Source organism: Neomonachus schauinslandi, chromosome 3 (assembly GCF_002201575.2).
Source record: "Neomonachus schauinslandi chromosome 3, ASM220157v2, whole genome shotgun sequence".
Lineage (NCBI taxonomy): Eukaryota > Metazoa > Chordata > Mammalia > Carnivora > Phocidae > Neomonachus > Neomonachus schauinslandi.
In genome coordinates, this window is record NC_058405.1 from 33,052,830 (window position 1) to 33,075,546 (window position 22,717).

General features: G+C 37.6%; 1 protein-coding gene across 2 annotated transcripts in view; it reads left to right on the forward strand.

Annotated features, from left to right (window-relative positions):
- KLF12 (Kruppel like factor 12) overlaps positions 1–22,717 on the forward strand; it is a 420,428-nt gene that overhangs the window by 269,988 nt on the left and 127,723 nt on the right. For both annotated transcript variants that reach the window (XM_021697868.2, XM_021697869.2), the window contains one exon: positions 13,285–13,831. In XM_021697868.2, the coding sequence (XP_021553543.1) occupies positions 13,285–13,831 (547 nt within the window). The remainder of the gene's footprint in view (positions 1–13,284; positions 13,832–22,717) is intronic.

Sequence of the window (22,717 nt, forward strand, 5' to 3'; positions counted from 1 at the left end):
ACAAACCCCACTTTATATGAACTAGTGTATACATTTTAAAATGCTGAACTTTTCCCGACTCCCCAATTTTATATTATTTCATTCAGTATCTTCACAGGCAAGTTCAACATCAATGCCCGTGTGTCCTCACTAGAGTCAGTTTTTAAGTCATCATTTTCTCGAACACCTCATCTCGATTACTTGAGGTACAGCACTGTTTGCATCAGGGGTGATGCTGCCTCTGGGGTTTTTCTCCAAAGCCATCTGAAGTACTTATTTGGCTGAACTTGACATGGTTGGTATATATGTAATCTTCCTAATAGCACAGCCCTCTTTTGAAAGCTTCTCTACCATACCAGCACCTGAAATCGGGAAGTCATTCCACATCCACACTCCACAGGAATCATGACTAAGTGTGCTAAATTTCCTTCACCCCCCCCGCCCCCAAAGCATATTCTCTCTGGTGATTTCTGAAAGCCAACACTGGTATTGATTGAAGATTTCAATTCCAAACATTATTCTGTTTTTTAAAAATACAGTAATTAGGGGTAAACTTTGAATAGATCCTGAATATAAGGTCACTCCCTCTCAGCTTGGGAGGGGTGTGTGTGTGTGTGTGTGTGTGTGTGTGTGTGTGTTTGTATACACATATGCATATATATGGGGGTGAGGGAAGAGGAGAGGGAGATGGCAATGCCCTAGATTCTTAAAAATGTTACTGTTTGTTTTAAGGTATTTTAAGACTCTTGAGGCACAGTTCAACGGCATTCCTGAAAATGTGTACCCAATTACCCTGCTAGCCTGCAGCATAATGAAGTGTCCATTTTACTACATCCTTGACAGCATTACTATTAATGTTTTTTTTTAATCCTTATATCTTATAAATAAGTGTCCCATCCAATATTGAGCTGAGATGTCCCCTGTCATTCTAAGTCTCTCCTGATTAGCAGGGGTCTTGGGTGGTCGGCAGGGTCTCTTTCAGTCACATGAATTGTCCTTTCTGCTTTCCTGTTCCTACCTTTGTTGACTCTGGGGCTCCAGCCTGCCCCTTCTCCCCTTTTCATCATACACATTTCCTGGTAGGTATAATCAACAGGGGCTTGATGGACACGCCGTTCTCCACATACATGTGTTAATTATGTACACCTGTGTGTGCCTGTGGCGATCACAGTTAAATGGGGGGACCACTTACAAAACCTGTGCACACTTTCATCCTTTCAGATCCTTAGACCTGCGTGCATCGATATCTCATTTAATAGGAAGGCAAAAGACGAGGCTAAAAGTGTTGGTTTGTGCAAGAGCATCTTAGGGACTTTGTAGTGAGCTGGGATGGAATTAAATCATGAATAAGTTCTGGGGCATTTAAACTCTACTACCTGTCTACGTGTGCCATTTTCCCATTGCAGCTGCCTCTGATACCAGGGATAGGTGGGAAAAGGTCGATTTCCATTGTCTGTGCCATTAGTCTTGTTTTGACCCAGTTGGTGATTTCTGTTTTAAGGCATTTTCTCTAAGAAGGGAAGCCTGTAGAGGCTATTCTTGACTACTTGCTTGCTGTAAAGATCCAGAAAGTAAGACCCACATTTTGTAAATATACCTCCTTTTCCATAAAAAGATGGCATTATTGCTTTATATGTTTGTAATGTGTCAGGGTTTCCAGATGTATCATTTGGCTGTCTCATCCTCTTTGGGTCAAGTTCTCTTGTCTCCGAAATTTGGTGTATTCCACCGCTGTGAGGTATCATTATAAAAATAACTGTGGTGAACATTTTGTGAAATCAAAAGCAAGGTCCAGCTGGTAGCAGAGAAGATTAATCTGTTTGAGAATGGGAAACATTAGTGCATATTTTAAAATCTGTAACGAGCACAGGGACATTTGCCTCAGTACCTGGTGTGAGTCTTTGGTAGAGGGTGAAGATTCAAATGAACGTTTTCTTCCTCCTAAGAGTCTATAACACGTTTTCCTTTAATGTATTGTGAATGTGAGACTTTAATATTGTAAATCAGCCACTGAATAATAACAATTTAAAACCAAAAGAACAAAAAAAAAATCGAATCATGAGGTAGAAAACATAAGCCTGAAACAGTTACCTCTTTTTTTTTTTGTTAATTCACTAATGCTGGGGCGCCTGGGTGGCTCAGTAGGTTGAGCAACTGCCTTCGGCTCAGGTCATGATCCCAGGGTCCTGGGATCGAGCCCCACGTCGGGCTCCCTGCTCCGCGGGGAGCCTGCGTCTCCCTCTCCCTCTGCCTGCTATTCTACCTGCTTGTGCTCTCTCTCTCTGTCAAATAAATAAAATCTTTAAAAAATATAAATTCACTAATGCTGTGATAATAGTTTTGGCTTATTAATTTTTGTGAAGAATGATAAAATAATAGACAAAGTTGGGTCTCATCAACAGCATTAATATTGAATTCAATTTCCTACAACTAATGAGCAGGATTTATTTTTTTAGTGCAAATTTAGATTTACTCTCTGGCAGATTGTACCCAAACATTCCACACTCGCACCTCAGCCGCGCCCCTGCACAGCGCCCCCCCCAGCATTGAAGGCTTGCATTACTGCAGCACACTGGTAACACTTAATGACTTCCTTAGCCTCTGTTGGTACAGTTAGTATTATCACAGCGTTGAGCTCGTTCACTCTGCCCAGTTCTGTGGGTTTTGACAAATGCAGAGTGACACGTATCCATCCACCACTGCAGTAACATACAGACGAGTTTCACTGCCCTAAACATCCCCTGTGCTTCACTTATTTGTCCCTTCCTTCCCCCAAGCCTCTGGCAACCACTGATCTTTTTACCGGCTCTATAGTTTTGTCTTTTCCAAAATGACATATAGTTGGAATGATACGATTTATTTTTAAGACCTTTTTGCATGCCTTGTAAGGATTCAGTATAACAGCAGTTGTAAAAAAATAAATAAATAAATAAGGAACAAAACTGACTTCCTAGACTTCATTTTGACATTTGTTTTAGGGACACTGCTTCTTTATATCATTTGGCCAGGGAAATAGGATTTAAGTGGCTTAATATCTTCAGCATAATAGTCGCGTCTAGCAAATGTGACGAGTATTCACTGATTATGTTATGTGGTAAAACAAAATATTATTTATTTGCTAAATATCTGTATGTTTACATGTAACATATAACACATTATGTTCATGTCCACACATTTCTGTTGGTCTTTTCATTGCTTCATTTCGTTGTCTGCTGTTAAAAAAGAAAATGCATTAACTGGATCCCCTCTATCCTTCACCACGGTAGAGGAGGAGAGAAGCCACCCCACCTCCTCCTACCCGAACTTCACAATACACACGTGCCAAACCAGAGTTTCAGTTTTGCGGTCTGCTATTAACATAGATTCTGATTGCTTCGGATAAATATTATGCAAGTCCTGGGAAATAAATAGATCATAGAAAAGCATGACAACTAGGAAATAAGGACAATTTGGGATAAATTTAACTGTGTATTGAACCCTTTTTTAAAGGCTACCATTTTCTGGGTGATGCGTATTAAGGAGGACACTTGTTATGATGAGCACTGGGTGTTACATGTAAGTGACGAATCACTAAATTCTACTCCTGAAACCGGTATTACACTATATGTTAACTAATGAGAACTTAAGTAAAATTCCAAAAAAAGTTTTTAAAAGAAAAAAAAAAGAATTAAAAAGGCTATCCTTTTCAATTCAGTTGTGAAAGCACAAAAACGGAAATGTAAAAGCACATAGTCCATTATGTTATGCATATGTTCTGAATTTTCTTAAGGAATCAATCATTTCTTAAACTAACACTTGAGATATTGAGATAACGCAGTTGATATTCCTTCACATATCTTCGCCTGCATGCAGTGGATAGCTCATTTAATACTTTCTGAGCCAAGGTCCACATTGTCATGGTAGAATATTTCCAGTTGTTTCCTTTTATTCTTTAATCTGTAGTTTTAGAGGGATGACAGTTTATCTCTCCTTTTCTTTAGTATACTTGGCTTTAATTTTTTTTTTTGGTTGGGTTTTATAAATACACACTTTGGGGCACCGGGGTGGCTCAATGCGTTAAGCCTCAGACTCTTGATTTCAGTTCAGGTCCTGCTCTCATGGTCCTGGGATTGAGCCCCACCTTAGGCTCTGCCCTCCTCAGTGGGGAGTCAGCTTGAGTTTCTCTCTCCTCTCCTTCTGCGCCTTCCCCCATCCCTACCCCTCTGCTCACATGCATGTATGTGTGTGCACGCGCTCTCTCTCTCTCTAAAATAAGTCTTTTTTTTTATTTATTTATTTATTTATTTATTTGACAGAGAGAGAGATAGCGAGAGCAGTAACACAAGCAAGGGGAGTGGGAGATCGAGAAGCAGGCTTCCCGCCGAGCAGGGAGCCCGACGTGGGACCCGATCCCAGGACCCTGGGATCATGACCTGAGCTGAAGGCAGACGCTTAACGACTGAGCCACCCAGGCGCCCTAAAATAAGTCTTAAAAAAAAAAAAAAGACACCCTTTCATAACATTTGTGTTTAAGAGTTTGCCCTTGAACATGTGGAATAAAATAGGAAGATCACTGGGCTGAAAGCAAGACAAATGATGACAAAAGGGCATATGTAAGATGAATCTTGAAAAATAGGCTCTCCTTTTTAGGGTGCCTAGGTGGCTCAGTCGGTTAAACATCTGTCTTCGGCTCAGGTCATGATCCCAGGGTTCTGGGATCGTGCTCCGCATCAGGCTCACTGCTCAGTGGAGAGCCTGCTTCTCCCTCTCCCTCTGCTCACCCTGCTTGTGTGTGTGCATGTGTGTGCTCTCTCTGTCAAATAAATAAATAAAATATTAAAAAAAGAAAAATAGGCTTTCCTTTTTAGTAAAATAAAACAGTAGAGAAGAAAATGCAGTGCATGCTCTGTTTACAAGTGGTTGTTTGGTGACTTTTACACTCAGAGCAAAAATGGCCAGAAGTGTAGCTTGCTTGCATTCAGAATTGGTGCTCATAACTCTAAAATTTCATTTATTTATGAGGGAAACCAAGGCACAAAAACTAAGGCATGTATGTATTGTGTGCTTTGTATAAAAAAAAGGAATTTAGCTCATTAATTAAATGTACTTGCATTTAAAATAATGCTGTATAACTTAAAAGCTTCAATGATCAAGGATATAGAATCATAGATATAGTTTATTTCCTTTTTTTACATGAAGCGCACAGTTCATTTCCTTAATCACGTTCCCCCCCCCAAAAAAAATACATGTTCAATTAATCACCAAGTCAGACAGTGAAACTTATATGAACTAATTTTCCTTTGAGACTCAAGAAACAAATAATTCTCTGCTGTTTCATCCCATGGTAAGACTGGAAAGAATGGTCAACATCCCAAAATAATTAATATAACTATATATTGTCATAATGGATACAAGCTGAACTATGGATTGATGTGGGTTATTTATATTGTGGTATTGAGAAATCGAACCAGTTGTTTTTACAGATCATCCTGGGGGTCAACCTAGTTAAGCAAAAAAAAAAAAAAAAAAAAAAATGTCAAATGACTGTTTTCTAAATTTTAAGAGACGTGTTTGTTTAAAATCATGTGGACTCTAAAAATCTTGTAATATTTGGACTTGTTTAGCTACTTTTGTAGTGTATATAGATCTCTTTGGTCGATTAACAGGCACTTCACCTATACAATACAGTGGCTGTTTTCATGCAGCCCTGCATCAGAATATCTTATGTGCAGTGCATTCAGTCAAGTCACTTCTGAGAGTTACAGTCATAGATTAGGTTGTGTTGGAAGTTTTGGTTCTTTTTTTTTTAAGTATTTATTCATTTATTTTAGAGATAGAGTGAGGGGAGCGGGAGAGGGAGAAAGAGAAGCAGACTCCCCACTGAGCGACACGGGGCTGAAATCAAGAGTTGGACACTCAAATAGCTGAGCCACCCAGGCACCCCTGGAATTTTTAGTTCTAAGAGGGGGAGCTCATTTGCTTCTATCCCACACTAACCAGTATTACTTAAAAGCACTTAATGCCCTTAATACAATCTATAAAACAATGGTATGAGTTTGGAATTATAGTACTCTTTGGTAGGTAGATAAACTCACACCTAGAGAATTTTAATGATACCAAGATGGCACAGCTAGTAAGTGACAGGGTAAGTCATGATTTCTTTTGTGTGCAAATCAAATTTTCTTTCTATAATGACCACACTGCACGCTTATAAAGCAAAGGTTATCCTAACGGTTAAACCACGAGCTATGTAATGTTAGGTCATTTTATAATCTTTTCTAAAAACTACCATGAGATTATTTCTCAACAAGTTTATAAAGATAAAATGAAATATAATTTGTTTAAATGCTGGCTGGATGGATGAGTAGATGAGTGGATAGATAAATGGATAGTTGGAACATCCTGTTTGTGTGTGTGTGTGCGCATGTGTGTAAAGGCTCTGCTTCTCTAAAAATCCTTGGGGCCATTAAAGATGAAACAGACGCATGTAAATCATGGATAACACTTAGCAGAATATTGTCTAAGCAGTCCTTAACTATGACTACACATAAGAATCTCTCGCAGGCTTTCCAAAGATGAGATTGTGTCCGGGCATTTTTTCCTCTCTTGTTAAGATTACCAAGTGTTTAAAAGACATGACCAATATTAAAAGCACTTTTTAGTCATTGTCAGACCATAATAAAATTCAGCTGATGATAATGGGTGACTATAAGAAACACATCTAATACTACGGGTACCAGCATGTAGGAGGTTTTAGATTCATTTTTATATTCACTCAACAAAATGCCCAAAGCTAAAGTTCTATTTTAAGATATATATTCAGGAAAAAGATTATCTTATTAGGAAAGCTCATGTGTAATCCCCAGATCACTGAAAGGAATGTGTTCACTAGAATATTATGTATAATATTTTATTGAGTGGATATTACGATTAAAATTGGCTTTCAGACTTTTGAAGAAAATAATATGTGGCATTATAGTCCTGTTTGTATTTATCTTTAGATTTTCACATATATATTTTATTAAGTATATTGTTACGTTTATCTTGTTGCTCTTGGTGTGTATTTGTGCAGTAATTTGTTAAGACATTTTATTTTAAAAAATATTTTATTATTACCCTTTCAAGGAATAATAGGTAATCCTTTGGAAAGATCATATGTATGTAATCATTTACATTATAAAATGTTTCTAAAGTGATGAATTACACCTCAGCCCTTGGTTTGTAAACCTATGTGGGAATCTTGTGTCTAACTAGATAGGTAGGAGGAGATAAATTTGTGGTGGAAATAGTCATTATTTCCAAAATTAGAATTCCAGATCTATCTAATGCAGAAAAAAAAAAGAAAAATCAAGACTGTTTTTGATGATAGCATGTACTTCATGAAGTATTTTATCATTCTAATGATAAATCAGTTGAGATACTTTATGAAATTACTCTCATTCTCTTTGACAGAAGTCCAGTATTTGTTTAAAATCTGCATGTGTTTAGGAGTGTTGTTTCTTTTAATGATGTTGAATATATTAAGTGTTTGATCATCATTTCCACATCAGGACATCAACAGCAAAATTCAGCTAAAGTCATCACTCCCAGACAAAAATCTTGGTGGGCTTTTATTTAAACAAACAACAGGGGCACTTAGTTGGCCCTGTGATGAGTAGTCCATCAGTGTTGTAGCAAGAATTGAGTCGTTAGTAATCAAGGGTAAAATTTTAGCCTGGAATCCTTTCTTTGTTTTGTTTGTTTTTTTAACAGAAGTTTTTCTATGGTGCTTAAAACTTCTGACTTTTCTTTATTTCTAATCTTTTCAGCATTCCTACCCGTATATGTTTCTTGGGAACACACCATATCTTCTCTCTCTCAGATAGTTGTATAGGCATTGCTCATTGTATCATTTGCTTTACTGCACTGCACAGATACTGCTGGTTTTGTTTTGTTTTGTTTTCTTAAACCAACTGGGGTTTGTGGCAAACCTGCCTCTAAGCAAGCCTCTTGGTGCCACTTCTCCAATAGCATTTGCTCACTTTGTGTCTCTGTGTCACATTTTGGTAATTTTCACAACATTTAAAACTTTTCATTATTAAATTTGTCGTGGTGATCTGAGATCAGTGATCTTTGACGTTACTATTGTACTTGGTTTGGGGCACCACAAATTGCACCCGTATAGGACACCATACTTAATCAGTAAGTGTTGTGTGTGCTCTGACTCCTCCACCCATCAGCTGTTCCCCATCTCTCTCCCTCTGCTTGGGCGTCTCTATTCCCTGAGACACAACAGTATTGGAATTAGGCCAGTAGTAATCCTGTGGTGGCCTCTGCGTGTCCAAGTGAAAGGAAGAGGCATATGTCTCTCACTGTCAATCCAGCGCTAGAACTGCATCAGCTTAGTGAAGGAGGCTTGTCAAAAGCCAAGACAGGTTGAAAACTAGGCTTCTTGTACCAAACAGTTAGCCAAGTTGTGAATGCAAAGGAAACGTTCTTGAAGGAAATTGAAAGTGTTAGCCAGTGAACACGTGAAAGGTAGGAAAGTGAAACAGCCTTATTTCTGATAGGGAGAAAGTTTTAGTGGTCTGGATAGAAGATCAAACCAGCCACAACATTCCCTTAAGCCAAAGCTTAATCCAGAGCAAGGCCCTAACTCTTGAATTCTCTGAAAACTGAAAGAGGTAAGGAAGCTACAGAAGAAAATGTGAAGCTAGGCTGGTTCATGAGGTGTAAGGAAAGAAGCCATCTCCGGAACATAAAGGTGTGAGGGAAACAGCAAGCACTGATGGAGAGAAGCAGCAAGTTCTCCAGAAGATCTGGCTCAGATCATTCATGAAGGTGGCTACACTAAACAACAGATTTTCAACATAGACAAACAACCTCCTCTTGGAAGAAGATGCTATCTGGGACTTTCATAGGTGAAGAGGACAAGTCAGTGCCTGGCTTCAAAGGACAGGCTGACTCCAGTTAGAAGCTAATGCAGCTGGTGACTCACGTTGAGGCCTGTGCCCATTGACCATTCCAAAAATCCTACGGTCTGTGTTCCATAAGTGGAACAACAAATCCTGGATGACAGCACCCCTATGTACAACATGGTTTCCTGAATCTTTTAAGCCCACTGTTGAGACCTACTGGTCAGGAAAAAGATTCCTTTCACAATATGACTGCTCCTTGACAGTGCATCTGGTCACCCAAGAGCACTGATGGAGATGTGTAAAGAGATTAATGGTGTTTTTATCCCTGCTAATACAACATCCATTCTGCAGCCCATGGATCAAGGAGTCATTTCAACTTTCAAGTCTTACTATTTAAGAAATACATTTTGCAAGGCTGCATCTGCCGTGGACAGCGATTCCTCTGATGGATCTCGGCTAAATAAATTGAAAACCTTCTGGAAAGGATTCACCATTCTAGTTGCCATTAACAGCATTTGTGATTCCTGGGAAGAGGCCAAAATCTCAACATTCACAGGAGTTTGGAGGAAGTTGATTCCAACCCTCATGGATGACTTTGAGGGGCTCAAGACTTCAGTGGCAGAAGTAACTGCAGATGTGGTGGAAATAGCAAGAGAACTAGAATTAGAAGTGAAGGTTAGCATTTTTTTAGCAATAAAGAATTTTTAAATTAAGGTATATACATTGTTTCTTTAAAGACATAATGGTGGGCGCCTGGGTGGCTCTGTTGGTTAAGTGACTGCCTTCAGCTCAGGTCATGATTCCAGGGTCCTGGGATCGAGTCCCACATCGGGCTCCCCCTGCTCTGCGGGGAGCCTGCTTCTCCCTCTGCCTCTGCCTGCCACTCCCCCTGCTTGTGCTCTCTCTCTCTGTGTCAAATAAATAAATAAAATCTTAAAAAAAAAAAAAAGACATAATGGTATTGTACACTTGATAGACTACAGTTATTGTGTAAACATAACTTTTCTAAGTACTGGAAAGCCAAAAAATTCACTTGACATGCTCTGTTACAACATTCACTTTATTGCCACGGTCTGGAGCTGAACCCACAGTATGTCTGATATACACCTGTAGGCCTTTTATTTAATTTCTAGCTGCTCCAAATACTTCTCATTTGGTGTTTTCCTCGGTCTCTCAGAACTCTTGTTGTCGCTCTTGGCCATCTGCTATGTTCCCATCACCTCACTGCTGCTACGTATTGATGGATTCTTACCTCAGAACCAATGCATTTCAGTTTTCACCTTTCTGAAAGTAAGGAGATGACTTCCAAATGATGACTTCAGAATCAAGTCTTTCAGGTCTTTTCTCTTTCCTAAACGAAGGAGCAAAAGTATGCCACAGATGTTTTGAAACCATATTTAAGTAGTCTTGCTAGCTTTCCATATACGTATGTGCAGCCTGAAGCTACAGGGTGGCTTTACCTGCCACATCCCCATAGGAGAGATACAGATGGGCTGTGAGGATATAATGTTAGGTCAATACTGTAAACAGGTGAATGGTACAATAAAGATTTTGTTCTCTTTATACTGATGAGGCTTTGTTTGGGGACATATTGGCTGCATTCTACCTGCTACATATGAAGAAGGAACCGACATGTGCCTCTGCAGTGGTGATCCTTATAACTTATGCATAATGTGTCCAGCGTCCCAAAGACAATGTGTGTAGTCCAAGGGTTGGGTTTATCCTTGCTAATTTTTATAATCATTTTCTGTATTTTGGTTTAAGCTCATGTAAAAGCTAAGTAGTTCTCACATATTTGAAAATACCTAGGGACTCTTAATATTTGGTCCTCATTGCTTTCCTAGGATATGCAACAGAATTATAAGAGGAACACTCTTCTTCTGTTGTTATAAAACAGCTTAAGGAATAAATATTTTTCTTAGGGAGGGATTAAGCAGTTACCTCCAAAAGGTAGACTCCTGTTCATAATCTAGAAAAGTTGAAGTCATTCACAAAGCTCAGTACACTTGATGTCTCAGAAGCCATCTCTACAAATAAGCTCCATATTTACCAGCTCTTGTATTGTCATAATCCATTAGTCTTTTGTTTACATTATGAAATGTTCCTACATTGGTGACTTACACCTCAGCCCTTGGTTTGTAAACCTATGTAGAAACCTTGTGTCTAACTAGATAGAATAATCGCTGTTTCCAAAATTAGAATTCTGGATGTACCTAATAGAGTCAGAAGAGAAACTAATCAAGACTATATTTGAGGTCAAATAGTGTTTCATGACGTGCTTAATAACATATTTTATAATTTTAATAACAGACCATTTGGGATATTTTATAAAAGCAGCCTCAAGAAAGAATTTTTATGTGGGTGTAACATACTAATAAGAAATATCTTAGATTGTTCTAAAAAGAAATTAAATGAGGGGCGCCTGGGTGGCTCAGTCATTAAACGTCTGCCTTCGGCTCAGGTCATGATCCCAGAGTCCTGGGATTGAGCCCTGCATCGGGCTCCCTGCTCAGCGGGAAGCCTGCTTCTCCCTTTCCCACTCCCCCTGCTTGTGTTCCCTCTCTCCTATTTCTCTCTCTGTCAAATAAGTAAATAAAATCTTAAAAAAAAATAAGTAAGAAATTAAATGATAATGCTGGGAATCAGTTGAAATACTGTTCTAGTTAGAAGAGTAGATAATGCTAATAGCTTTTTTAAAAGTAGCTCAGTTTATGGTATTTGTGGGGTTTTTTGTTTCTTAATGTCTGAAAAGATTTAAAGAGTTATTTCTCAGTTTCAACACATAGAATGAAATCTTGGCATGGAGAATTTCATGCAGTAGATATTTTGGATGGTTTATTTTTATATTTTCTAATTTTCTTTTTTTGTGGGTAAGTAATCATCTTAGCCTAGAAACAAACAAAAAAAAAAAACATCAACCCATTTCCCTTTTTAGTTGATCTGCTACCATTGTTGACTTATTATCTTGTTGAATAGAATTCCCTTGTACTACTGCCTATTGTACGTTTTGAATGGAGCTAAAATTTATATTCTATAAAGAAGGGTTTTAAGAAACATGTTTTGTTCCTTTAAGTGTATGCTCACATTTTAGGGGGAATAGCAAACCAAGATCTTTTATTAAGCAAAGAATGAAATGAACCGATTTAATATAATTTTAGACATTGTTGTTCTGATACCATAATGAAGCTGAAAAAAAGTTTTTGGTCTTCGTATAAAAGAACGTCAGTGCCTATGTTAGCCTGGCGAAATTAGATATAACCAAAATAATCTGTCACAATCTAATTTTCTCTGGTAAGGCTAGCCTGACACATGCTAATAGAATTGTTAGGCCATTTTAGGCCTTGGAGGTGGGCATTCAGTGAATACTTGTTTAATTTATGAATGAATAAGTGTAAGGATAAATCATATTCACGTCCAGTAATAAAATGTTGAGTCCATTAGTCTGGGTAGAATCTTGGATTTATTATTGTTATTATTTAAAATTTGCTCATTAAAACTGAAAAGAATAAAAATGACCTTATACAAAATTATCTTTATGTTAAGTTAAATAAAATACTCATGAACAATTTAAAATTTCCAGAATAAGTTTTTTCTAAAATCATTATTTCCTAAAATGTTTGTTGTAGTCGTTGTGTACATTGTTTTGAGAAAAAAATATTATCACTAAGAGTTAAAACATAACCCAATTGTTAGAAAACATTTATATTTAATAATTTAGCAGTTGTGCCCCTTTTCAGTGCTGGTCATGAGAATGGCGTGAGAGCTCTTGCACCATATATGAAAGTTGAAATGTGGTGGTTTTTCCCAGTATTGTTGCTAGGTAATTTTATGCCTCCAGATTACGATAGTGTTGAGTAAGGGTTAGAACCATGAAATTGTAGAATTGTAGAGCTGGAAAGGGTGTTTAAGTTTATCTGATCAAAATTCCTATCGCTTTATAACTGAGGAAGAATGAGACTCATAAATGCAGGATGGGTCAAGCCAACAACATGAATGCTTTTAATTAAAATATTTGTTATTTTAAATAAATAAGCTGTTGTATTTATACAGTTGTAAGTAGGTAATGCTTTGCATACTGCCCTTGTCTTTTAGAGATTTTATGTAAAACTGCTGTTCATTTTGGGCTTCTTATGGCCTCTTTTCTCCTCCATGGAGCACTCGTTTCCCTGGATCTTAACAACTGCGGTGTCTCTCACAATAGGATGAAAATGTCTTTATAGCAGAGGCCTTGTTTTACACTGTTTTGTACTTTTGTACCTCAACTCTAATCATGATGACTGTCACAGAGCAGTTCTTCAAATATTTGGGGAATGAGTAGTGTCTCATAGCAGTAAGAGAAAAATTAATAAGCACTCCAGTCATAAACCTTGCCGTCTATTAAATATGTGATTAACAGAGATCAATATGTGTCCCCTTTTTCTCCCCACAGTCTCCAAACGTCCACAACTACCCCGATATGGAAGCTGTTCCCCTGTTGCTAAATAATGTGAAAGGGGAGCCCCCAGAGGACTCGTTATCTGTAGATCACTTCCAAACACAAACTGAGCCAGTGGACTTGTCAATCAACAAAGCCAGGACATCCCCCACAGCCGTTTCATCCTCCCCGGTTTCCATGACAGCATCCGCCTCCTCGCCTTCTTCAACTTCAACCTCTTCATCGTCTTCTAGTCGTCCAGCCTCCTCCCCAACTGTTATCACATCAGTATCTTCAGCATCTTCTTCGTCAACAGTATTAACTCCAGGGCCCCTTGTAGCCTCCGCCTCTGGTGTGGGAGGCCAGCAGTTTTTGCACATTATCCATCCTGTACCGCCTTCAAGTCCCATGAATTTACAGTCTAACAAACTGAGTCACGTTCACCGCATCCCTGTGGTGGTACAGTCAGTGCCTGTTGTCTACACAGCTGTGCGGTCACCTGGAAATGTGAACAACACTATCGTAGTGCCGCTTTTGGAGGATGGGAGAAGCCATGGCAAAGGTAAGGGACACAAGCGAAGCTTTGATTTATTTCAGCACTACAGGCAACTATGCCTTTTTTCAGTGAGCTGCCCCTAAACCGTGTGCAAGCACACCACATCCAAAGAGGTTCTGTGCACAACACAGACGTCAGCTGATCAACACGGTTTAGTATGAACCAACCGTGTGTTGGCATTGGTATTTGCTTCAGTGTTCTTTAGTCTATATTTTTACGTATCAAGTCATTTAATGTTAGAATTCAAATGTCTTCATTTGCAAAATAATGTTTACCTTCAAATGCTCAGATGGAAAGGATAATCTATATTTAGCATAACTGCTTGTAAGTTGAGTCGCCATTAAAATAATTCTAAAGTTAGGTGTTTGACTACAAAAGCCTGATGTAGCTTGAGGTCTTAGTGTAAGTTATTGTCATTTTAAATAACAGTATGACTCAGTATGATGGAATATTTCAAAATGCAATATTAAAATTCCCTTCTAGGACTTAGAAGGCAGGAAGATACTTTGCTATGTAACTCTATTTAATAATACCTAGTTACCTGATTTTATATATGGCAGTTATGCAGTTGATCATGAAATTGCTTTCCTACTTCTAAGCTCTTATTTTTTTTTCCAATTTTTACCAGAAGGAATTAAAGTAGCATCATGCTGTCGATTTGTTCCTCCTTTATCATGAATCTACAAAATAAGCCACCCTTCTATAGAAATGTAAAATGCCCATAATCATTGACTCATTCCCTCTAAAACTAAACATATGCATGTGTTTTGTCTTCAGGGCCAAGAAATGATGACTGTTTAAGACATACGTTGTATTTTTTTTTTTGCTTTGTTACCATATTACTACTGAGGTCCATCATTAAAATATGATTGATGAATACATAAACATTGCCTTCTCATAAAATACTAGTAAACGTGGATTTTTATAGTTCTCCTATAAGGTAGGATTCAATGCATAGAAACAACAGTTGATTGTGAAGTTAGAGAAATTTTTGCAAACAGACTCTACAAAATTGCATCCATCTTTGGCAAGTTATTGTTTTATCTGCATCAAGTTTCTTCATAGCACATGAAATGAATTTTATCTTCTCAGTATTACCAAGTGAAAATATCACATGATTCACAGCACTAAGAGATTTTTAGACTGCAGACTTGAGATGTAGCCATTCCGTGCTTAATGTGGAGACCTCTGTCTTTTGTGCTGTTTCAGGCAAAGGCTACATTAACTAGTCCCACCACCATCTTAGTGAATAGGTAGAAGAAAAAGAGGTATGAAGTAATCTCTTGGATTTTACTTTAGTTGAACCCCCTCTGATGATACTAACACTTCTGATCAAAAGGAGCTAACCAATTTGAATAATAACATAACTGAAGGCCGCATTAGGTATTTATTTTCTTTCATAATTTAAAGATGTATTTACAAATTTTTTAAGAATTAGGAATTAACAAAGAGCAAAAGTGGAACCTTGCATATTGCATTACTTTATATATGTGTGTATGTGTATACCATAGAATCCAGTCTTTGTACCATACCCCTTAAGGGAAATACTGTTTTAATTGTGAAGATGATTGATGAAGATTTTAATGTTGTTCATGACTTCTTTTTTTTTGTACAATTTTGATGTACAAATGAAGGAAACAAAATAGATATCTCTTTTATGGGAGAGGTTATTTTTACTTAAGGTGATTGCTATAGAAAGTATATTGCCAAAATTTAATTTTCTGGGAACTATATCTCTGCAGAAGAACTTTGTTCGACTCATGCTATAATTTGCTCTCAAGTGTATTTGTTAGTTTCATGCCATGTTTTTTACTCAGCAGTTTTCTCATGCCAAGAATAAAAAGTGATATAATCATAAATCCCCTGGACTGTGATATGGACATTAGGAGCATGAGATTCAGGATCAGGAATCTGAGCTAGACTTAGTCCCCTAACTTACAGCTTTGGACTGGGAAGTGCTCTTCAAAGATTAAATGGGGATAATAACATGATCTATCCTTGAAGATTATTGAGGAGATTAAGTAAGAGCTTAACGTCTAGGTTAATCAACTATCAACAAAATGTTTGCAATTATTTATTATTATTTACCACCACCCTGAAATACTCGAAGCAGTAATGTTCAGAAATTTTTTCTCTGTCGTATAAAAACAAAGTTGGAAGGAAAAAAATACCAAATTTACAAATGAAAAACTGCTCCCAAGAAATTAGTATAGAAATGCTTCTGTAAGTTGTTACTACAAGTTATAAGGTTTGAGCGTGTACTGTGAGAAATTATCTGGAAACATCCCATATTTTCTATTTTTCTTAGTTTGTATTATGTTTTTATAATCACCATATTATACAAATATTGCTATAGCATTTTATAAGGGTTTTTTTTAATCGTTTAACTGATTAATTAGATGATGGTAAAAGTGTCTAGTGGAGGAGGCCTGCCTACCTCACAGAATGAATAAAAGAAAGGGCATTTCAGTAATTCTTCAGGCCTTTATTTTGCATATATGCAGCTGGGCACTGGGCCAACAATGAAATGGCTAAGTGATAAAAGGGAGCCCCTATTCCATTCCAATGTAGGACTTGTATATCTGGTATGGATAAGCAAAAGAAAATATGATAGGGGAGTTGGATTTTCAAAATGCTAATAATAAAATTTACAAAACTAACTCATATAAATGCAGATGATTGTACCGGCTAGTTATTTTTAAAGTTGTTATAACACATCTGGTCTCTGGTAGAGAAATCGTTTACCTTATCTATCGTGTTACACAAAGACCTGTGAATGTACCCATCCATGTTTTAAGATGACGTATCATGTGAATTGAGTCATTTGTCCATTCAAGTATTTGTTGAGCATCTGTCATGTAGTAAATATTTTATTGGTCCAAGGATACAGTGTTGAACAAAACAGATGCTGTTTCTATCTCAGGGTGCTTATAGTCTACTGGGAAGTATTGACATTAAACAAACAAACAAAAAATCATATAATTAACTGATAATTATGGACATTCTGTGCTTAAGTTGGATTAAAACGTAGACTACTCATGGATTTGCCCCGGGGAGAGAGTTTAATTATAATTGCAGATGGAGAAGGTTGTATTTGATAAAAGTATTTTCACAGTGGGTATTATATACGGTTAGAAATGTTTCCACTGTGAGGCTCAGAGGGGGTGGTTAGGGTTTGGGGATGCGGTAGGGTGAAACGTTCACATGAATATGCTTGACTAACAACAGAAGGATGTGAGAAAGCTTTCCATTGAGGATAGAAACTCAGCCCATCCAAGTATTTAAAGAATATTGGTCTAAAGGCATGACAAATTGTTAGCTAGCTCTGTGCATTGACATCTCAGTTCAGCCTTGAACATGGTATGTGATCTGAAGAAAACATACTCTGGAAGGTATAGCAAACAAACAGTTTAGGCTAGAGCTACGAAGAGGGAGGATGTCAGAGAAGGTCTCCCGGGGAAGACATTTTCCCTCTTGATACCAAAAAGACAAAGTGGCAGTTGGCCTCCAAAGCGGTTGTGCTGAGAAATGGGAGCTCTCCATGTAGAGGGAAGAACAGCGGATGGACTGATCTGGCCCGAGTTTTGTTACTGTGTAATCTGAGACACATTATTTGTAAACAAGACCCTAAAGGGATTATTTGACCTTGTAAAGGAGTTTCAGTCCAGCCTGGGGAAGTTTTTGGTAGATTTCCCAGGAGATTTTCATTAGTTGTTACAGATACTTAGTAGCATAAAAGTGTAAGGGTCATAACAAATCACAAGCAAAGTTGTTCTTGGTTTGTAATTGCCTGGATGAAGGCAAGTTTTGGAATGTCCCCTCCCTCCCTCCCATCCTTTCTCCCCTCCTTCCTGTGGACGTACTATATACCAAGTAAAATTCAAGGTTCCAAGATGAGCAAGTGCCTACTGTAATGGGCCTTACTTTCTAATGTAAGAGGCAAACAATATATGTCAGATGGGGTAGGAGCTATGAAGAAAAATAAGCCATGATAAGGGGATGGGAAGTCAAAAGAGAGGAGTGCAATTTTAGGTACAATCTGGCCTACCTGAAATGGAAGGTATGATAATATACTGATATGGATATACATGATATACATATGGATAAGCAAAAGAAAATATGATAGGGGAGTTGGATTTTCAAAATGCTGATAATAAAATTACAAAACCATATACCAGTATGATAATAATACCTGGGGAAGACTTTTACAGAAAGAGAGAACTGAAAGTTCACAGACTCCGAGGCATGAAGGGTGCATGGCTAGTGTGAGAAGAACTATAAGGCAGCTGGTGGAACAGGAAAGGAATGAGCAATGGAAGAGCAGTGGATACGAGACCAGAGGGGTGAATAGGGCCAAATCATGTATGGCCTCAAAGAACGTGGTTAGGTTCCTTAGTTTTTTTCCTAAATATGGTGGAAAGCCACTGGAACTGGACCTGTGAGCAGGAGAACGACATGACTACCTTTTACATTCTTCCTTTTGTAAGAATCACTGAATCACTGCTCAATGAGGACTGAGAATTGGGTATCTGGCAAGGGTGCAATTCACTGGTGACACTGACAGTGTGTCAGCAGAGTGGTGGGGACAAAGGACTGACTGAAGTGAGTTCGCATTCAGATGGGAGGTGAGGGGAAGACTGAAAGTCTAGGCAGCTCTTTGGAATAGCTCTGCAGGAAAGAGTTGTAGTAGAGAAATGGATAGTGGGAGAGCCTCTTAGGCACTTAAGGGAAGGATTTAAAAAGAGGGAGATATTACAGCCCATTTGTATGATATCAAGAATAATCCAATAGAGAGTTGAAATGGGTAATTCTAGAGAGGGAAGAACTGTAGAAGCAAAGTCTTTAAATGCATGTTAGTTGCTTATATTATACTGTGGAAGTAACCTACATCTTGCAGTAATTTATCTGAATTCTAAAGTCAGCTTAGTAGATTGACAAAGTTTTTAGGAAAAAAAAGATACATGATGGAAAGTGAAAGGAAATACAAAATCAGCAGATAATCATCTGGGGTTGATAATGAAAAGCAAACAAATGAAAGTTCAATAAAATTTGGGTCCATTGGGAGTTATAAAAGTGATACCAGAATTAACATAAGATCAAACATTTCTTGTTCATCACCTAGTGGAAGGTATAGAATAATTCAAAATAAACCCAAAATACTTTGCATTTGTTGTTTAAAACTATTTTTTTATATCTGAGTATTAATGAATGTTACATTTTAGAACAAAATACTTAAAGAGCAATGCCACAACCAGTCTGTGAAAATCCAGCTGATGAGCTAGAAAAAAAAAATGGACTTCTCTCCTCCCTCCCATACCTGAGCTGGTCCTTCTCCAAATAGCTGAAGGAACAGGTAATAGCACCTTGATGCCCAGGAATGAGGCTCAAGCAAGGGTGTGATTGATCAGTGGCTTTGGAATAATCAGAACTGAAAAAGCCTAGGGCAGCAAGGGAGGGTAGATTTCCTTGACCACTATCCCATTCTTCTGTGCATGTGACCATCATAAAATAGATTGCCTAGAGGGCCAGAGTTCAGCTCCAGTTTCCTATACAGCCACATTTTCTTCCATGAAAATGCAATCCCAGCAGCCTGGTCTACCAGAATTGTATAACACGTATTTATTGCATTAAGACTCTATTGTAATGGTGTCATACTTGAAAAACAACTCCTTATGGGTTATGAGTGCATTATTCTGGACTTAAAACAATTATGCTGTTAGATCCTTGAGTAGAAAGTACTTTTTTTCCCCAAGATAACTGACTAGAGCATATTGATGCTGCTGTGAAGAAACCAGCCCCATTTGGGCATGTAATTCCTTTGGTCATCTTTTTTAAGAGTGTTGTGGGGTTTTTTTTATTATATTTAGATGAAGTGAAGAATCCTCCAAAAATATACCTTATTTTCATAGCACTCATTCAGGAGTTTCAAAGGGATGTGGTCGTGGGCAAATTTGAAATACTCACACCCCATTTTCTTCCCTACAGGCTGTTGCTTTTCTCAGCAGCCAACAGGAAGAAGCCACAAGTGTATTTTTAGTCCTGTGCCATTTCTATTTGTGAAAGGAAATATGGTCCTTTCAGTGATTGCTGCAGAGCTGGTTAGAGACTCTAGCTCTGGTTCCTCCTGACCATTGAGTGTGGCTATAGTTTTGCTCGCGTAAAACTCCCCATTTCAGATCTCTGCTTCATCCATTGTCTTCTGTCTGCTCTCTCACTTGTTGATGTTAATTAAGGACGCCTTCTTTCAGGCGATGTTCCTTCTGTCATGGACTCACTTCCTCTGTCTACCTTACACATGCCTGTCCTCTTTTAGTTCACCATTCACTGGAATCCTGGCATCCTCTGTCCATATGACCGGAATAGTCCAGGCAGCTGTGACCTATGCTCATGTGTATGGTTGTCTTTGCTTCTTGAGTGATTGAGCTACCACAGCTTCCTTTGGTAAATTTATTCTTCGACTTAGGCTTAATTTTGAGAACTTCCAGATATAGATGATATTTTAGGCCTCCATTTGGTTTTTATTGACAAACCATTTAGTTATGTTCTTTCATTATTTTTTTTTAATGCTGCCTTTTGGGAAGTGGGACTGGAGTGTTGCTGACTTTCGGTTTACTCTTCTTAAATACAGACTTGATAGGACTTGAGTGTTTCAGTACTATCATCATAAAGCAAAGGCAGGAACTTGTTAAAGAGTGTGAAAGCCAGTCAGCTAATATTAATGAAAAATTGAGTTTTAAATAGGAGTTCAGAATATTTTATAGAGATGCATGGGTCATTTGTTGTTCGTGTTTACCTGATTTGCAACATGGAGTAGAAATTTACCGGTATCTTCTCACTTCTGGGCATGCACAGAGGTTGAATAGCTTCCTCCAAAAAACTGGCTTCTTAGGTTCTAGTTCATCTGAAATACCTTCAATCTGTTAATTTCTCTGCTTCATCTGGCATAGACTGGTTTGGTTCTAAGATTTGATGATAATAACCGGCTCAGAGAGGAGACAGAAATTACCTGTATTGTGCTAAGAGAATTAGCAGAAAAGAGAAAATTCTAGGTAAGCTCCTTGTAAACTGTAAAATGTCAAAGAGTGGGTTTGGTTGGCTTTTTCCCCCACACAGATAAATATTAAATAAAAGCACAAAGCACAAAAGAAGAGAAAAAGGAGAAAGTAAGGACAGTAGATGGAATCCACATTGAGAGAGAGATGATACTTCACTCAGAGGTTACTCCTATTACTTAAGGAGATGAAGCTCTAGAGAAAAATCTATGTATTAGAGAAAGTAGTTAAAGCGAGAATTTAACAAAATGGTCTCTGTTTCATTCTGCTGTAAATTGTCAGCCATCACACCATTTTAACTTACTGGAAAAGTTCCTCCTATAATAAAAAGATTGAATGTTTAAAAATTTAAATATGTGATATTTTACTAATAAATATTCTGCTGTAGTTGCTACATTCATTTTTCACCACACCTGAGAAGTGTCTCAGGTGACATTTAATACATTGAACATTACATATTGGATTTTTGAAATATAATACCTTTCATTTCCTTTGTTGTTTCATTTTTTAAAAACAAATTTTTTCTGGGGCGCCTGGGTGGCTCAGTTGGTTAGGCGACCGCCTTCAGCTCAGGTCATGATCCCGGAGTTCCGGGATCGAGTCCCGCCTCGGGCTCCCTGCTCGGCGGGGAGTTTGCTTCTCCCTCTGACCCTCCTCCCTCTCATGCTCTCTGTATCTCATTCTCTCTGTCTCAAATAAATAAATAAAATCTTTAAAAAAAAAAAAAAAACAAATTTTTTCTTTCCTGAAAAATATAGTTACTGTATTATAATAAATATAAAAATATAGTTCTTGCTTAAATATAAAGCTTCCAATTTCACATGGTACAGGTGTTATTATGCCACAAGGACATTCCTACTTTACCAATTAGATTGCAGGTAGTTATAGAATCATTTTGATGATATTTGTGTGTATACACTCATTGCAAGAGACCTTCAGAAATCTATGTGTATCTAAATATATCTGCATATCAAATGAGCATTTTATCCAATGACTCTTAAAACCTATAGGAACAAATGAAAGAAGGAAGACTAAGATCCAAGAGGGAAACTTAGTCTTAGAATCATTGCTAGCACTATTTTAAATTAGCTTCTTAATTATTTACAACTCTCTGGCTGTGCTTTCTGTTCCCTATTTGTTCTTATTCCCTTAATTCCTTTTCTGTTGCAAACTCTAGAACTATTTTCTCAGCTCTTTCTCTTTGCCTGTTTTCCATTGTTAATGGAGAATTTGATTAACTGGTATTCTACTTTGTGTTCTTTAGAAAAGAACAAGTTGATAGTTGTCTATCTAATAAATAAAAGAAAAGCTACCAATTTATGGAGTAACAATCATATACTCAATTTTTTTAAATCATAGTTTATATGGAGGAAGTGCTACCCTGATCATTGGCCTGTTGTATGTGTTTTTCATGACCGGGTGGCTCCACCAGCTCTTTTCTTCTATCTATTAATTCATTTATTCAACAAATGTTTATTGAACTGATCATATGGCCAAGAATATCCCCTGCTCCCAGCTATGGAGACTTTTAAAATAAAACTCCCCTTAAAAGCTAGCTTTAGTTTACAACACAATGAAACAATATTGTTCATACTGTGGGATTTTTTCCTGTTGAATCTTGAAGTCGATTGGGTAGCTCATAATGGGCAGTTTTAAAGAAACTAAATAAAATGGAGGCTTTTTCTGAGTATAGCACCCAAATAATTATTAACGTTGTGAAACTTTTGTTTGGTAACCTATTTATTTACATACATCAAATGTGGTACTGTGAGAGTGTGTGTGTGTGTGTATGTGTGTGTGTGTGTGTACCAAGTCATGTTGAAATACGCATTTCTTTGCT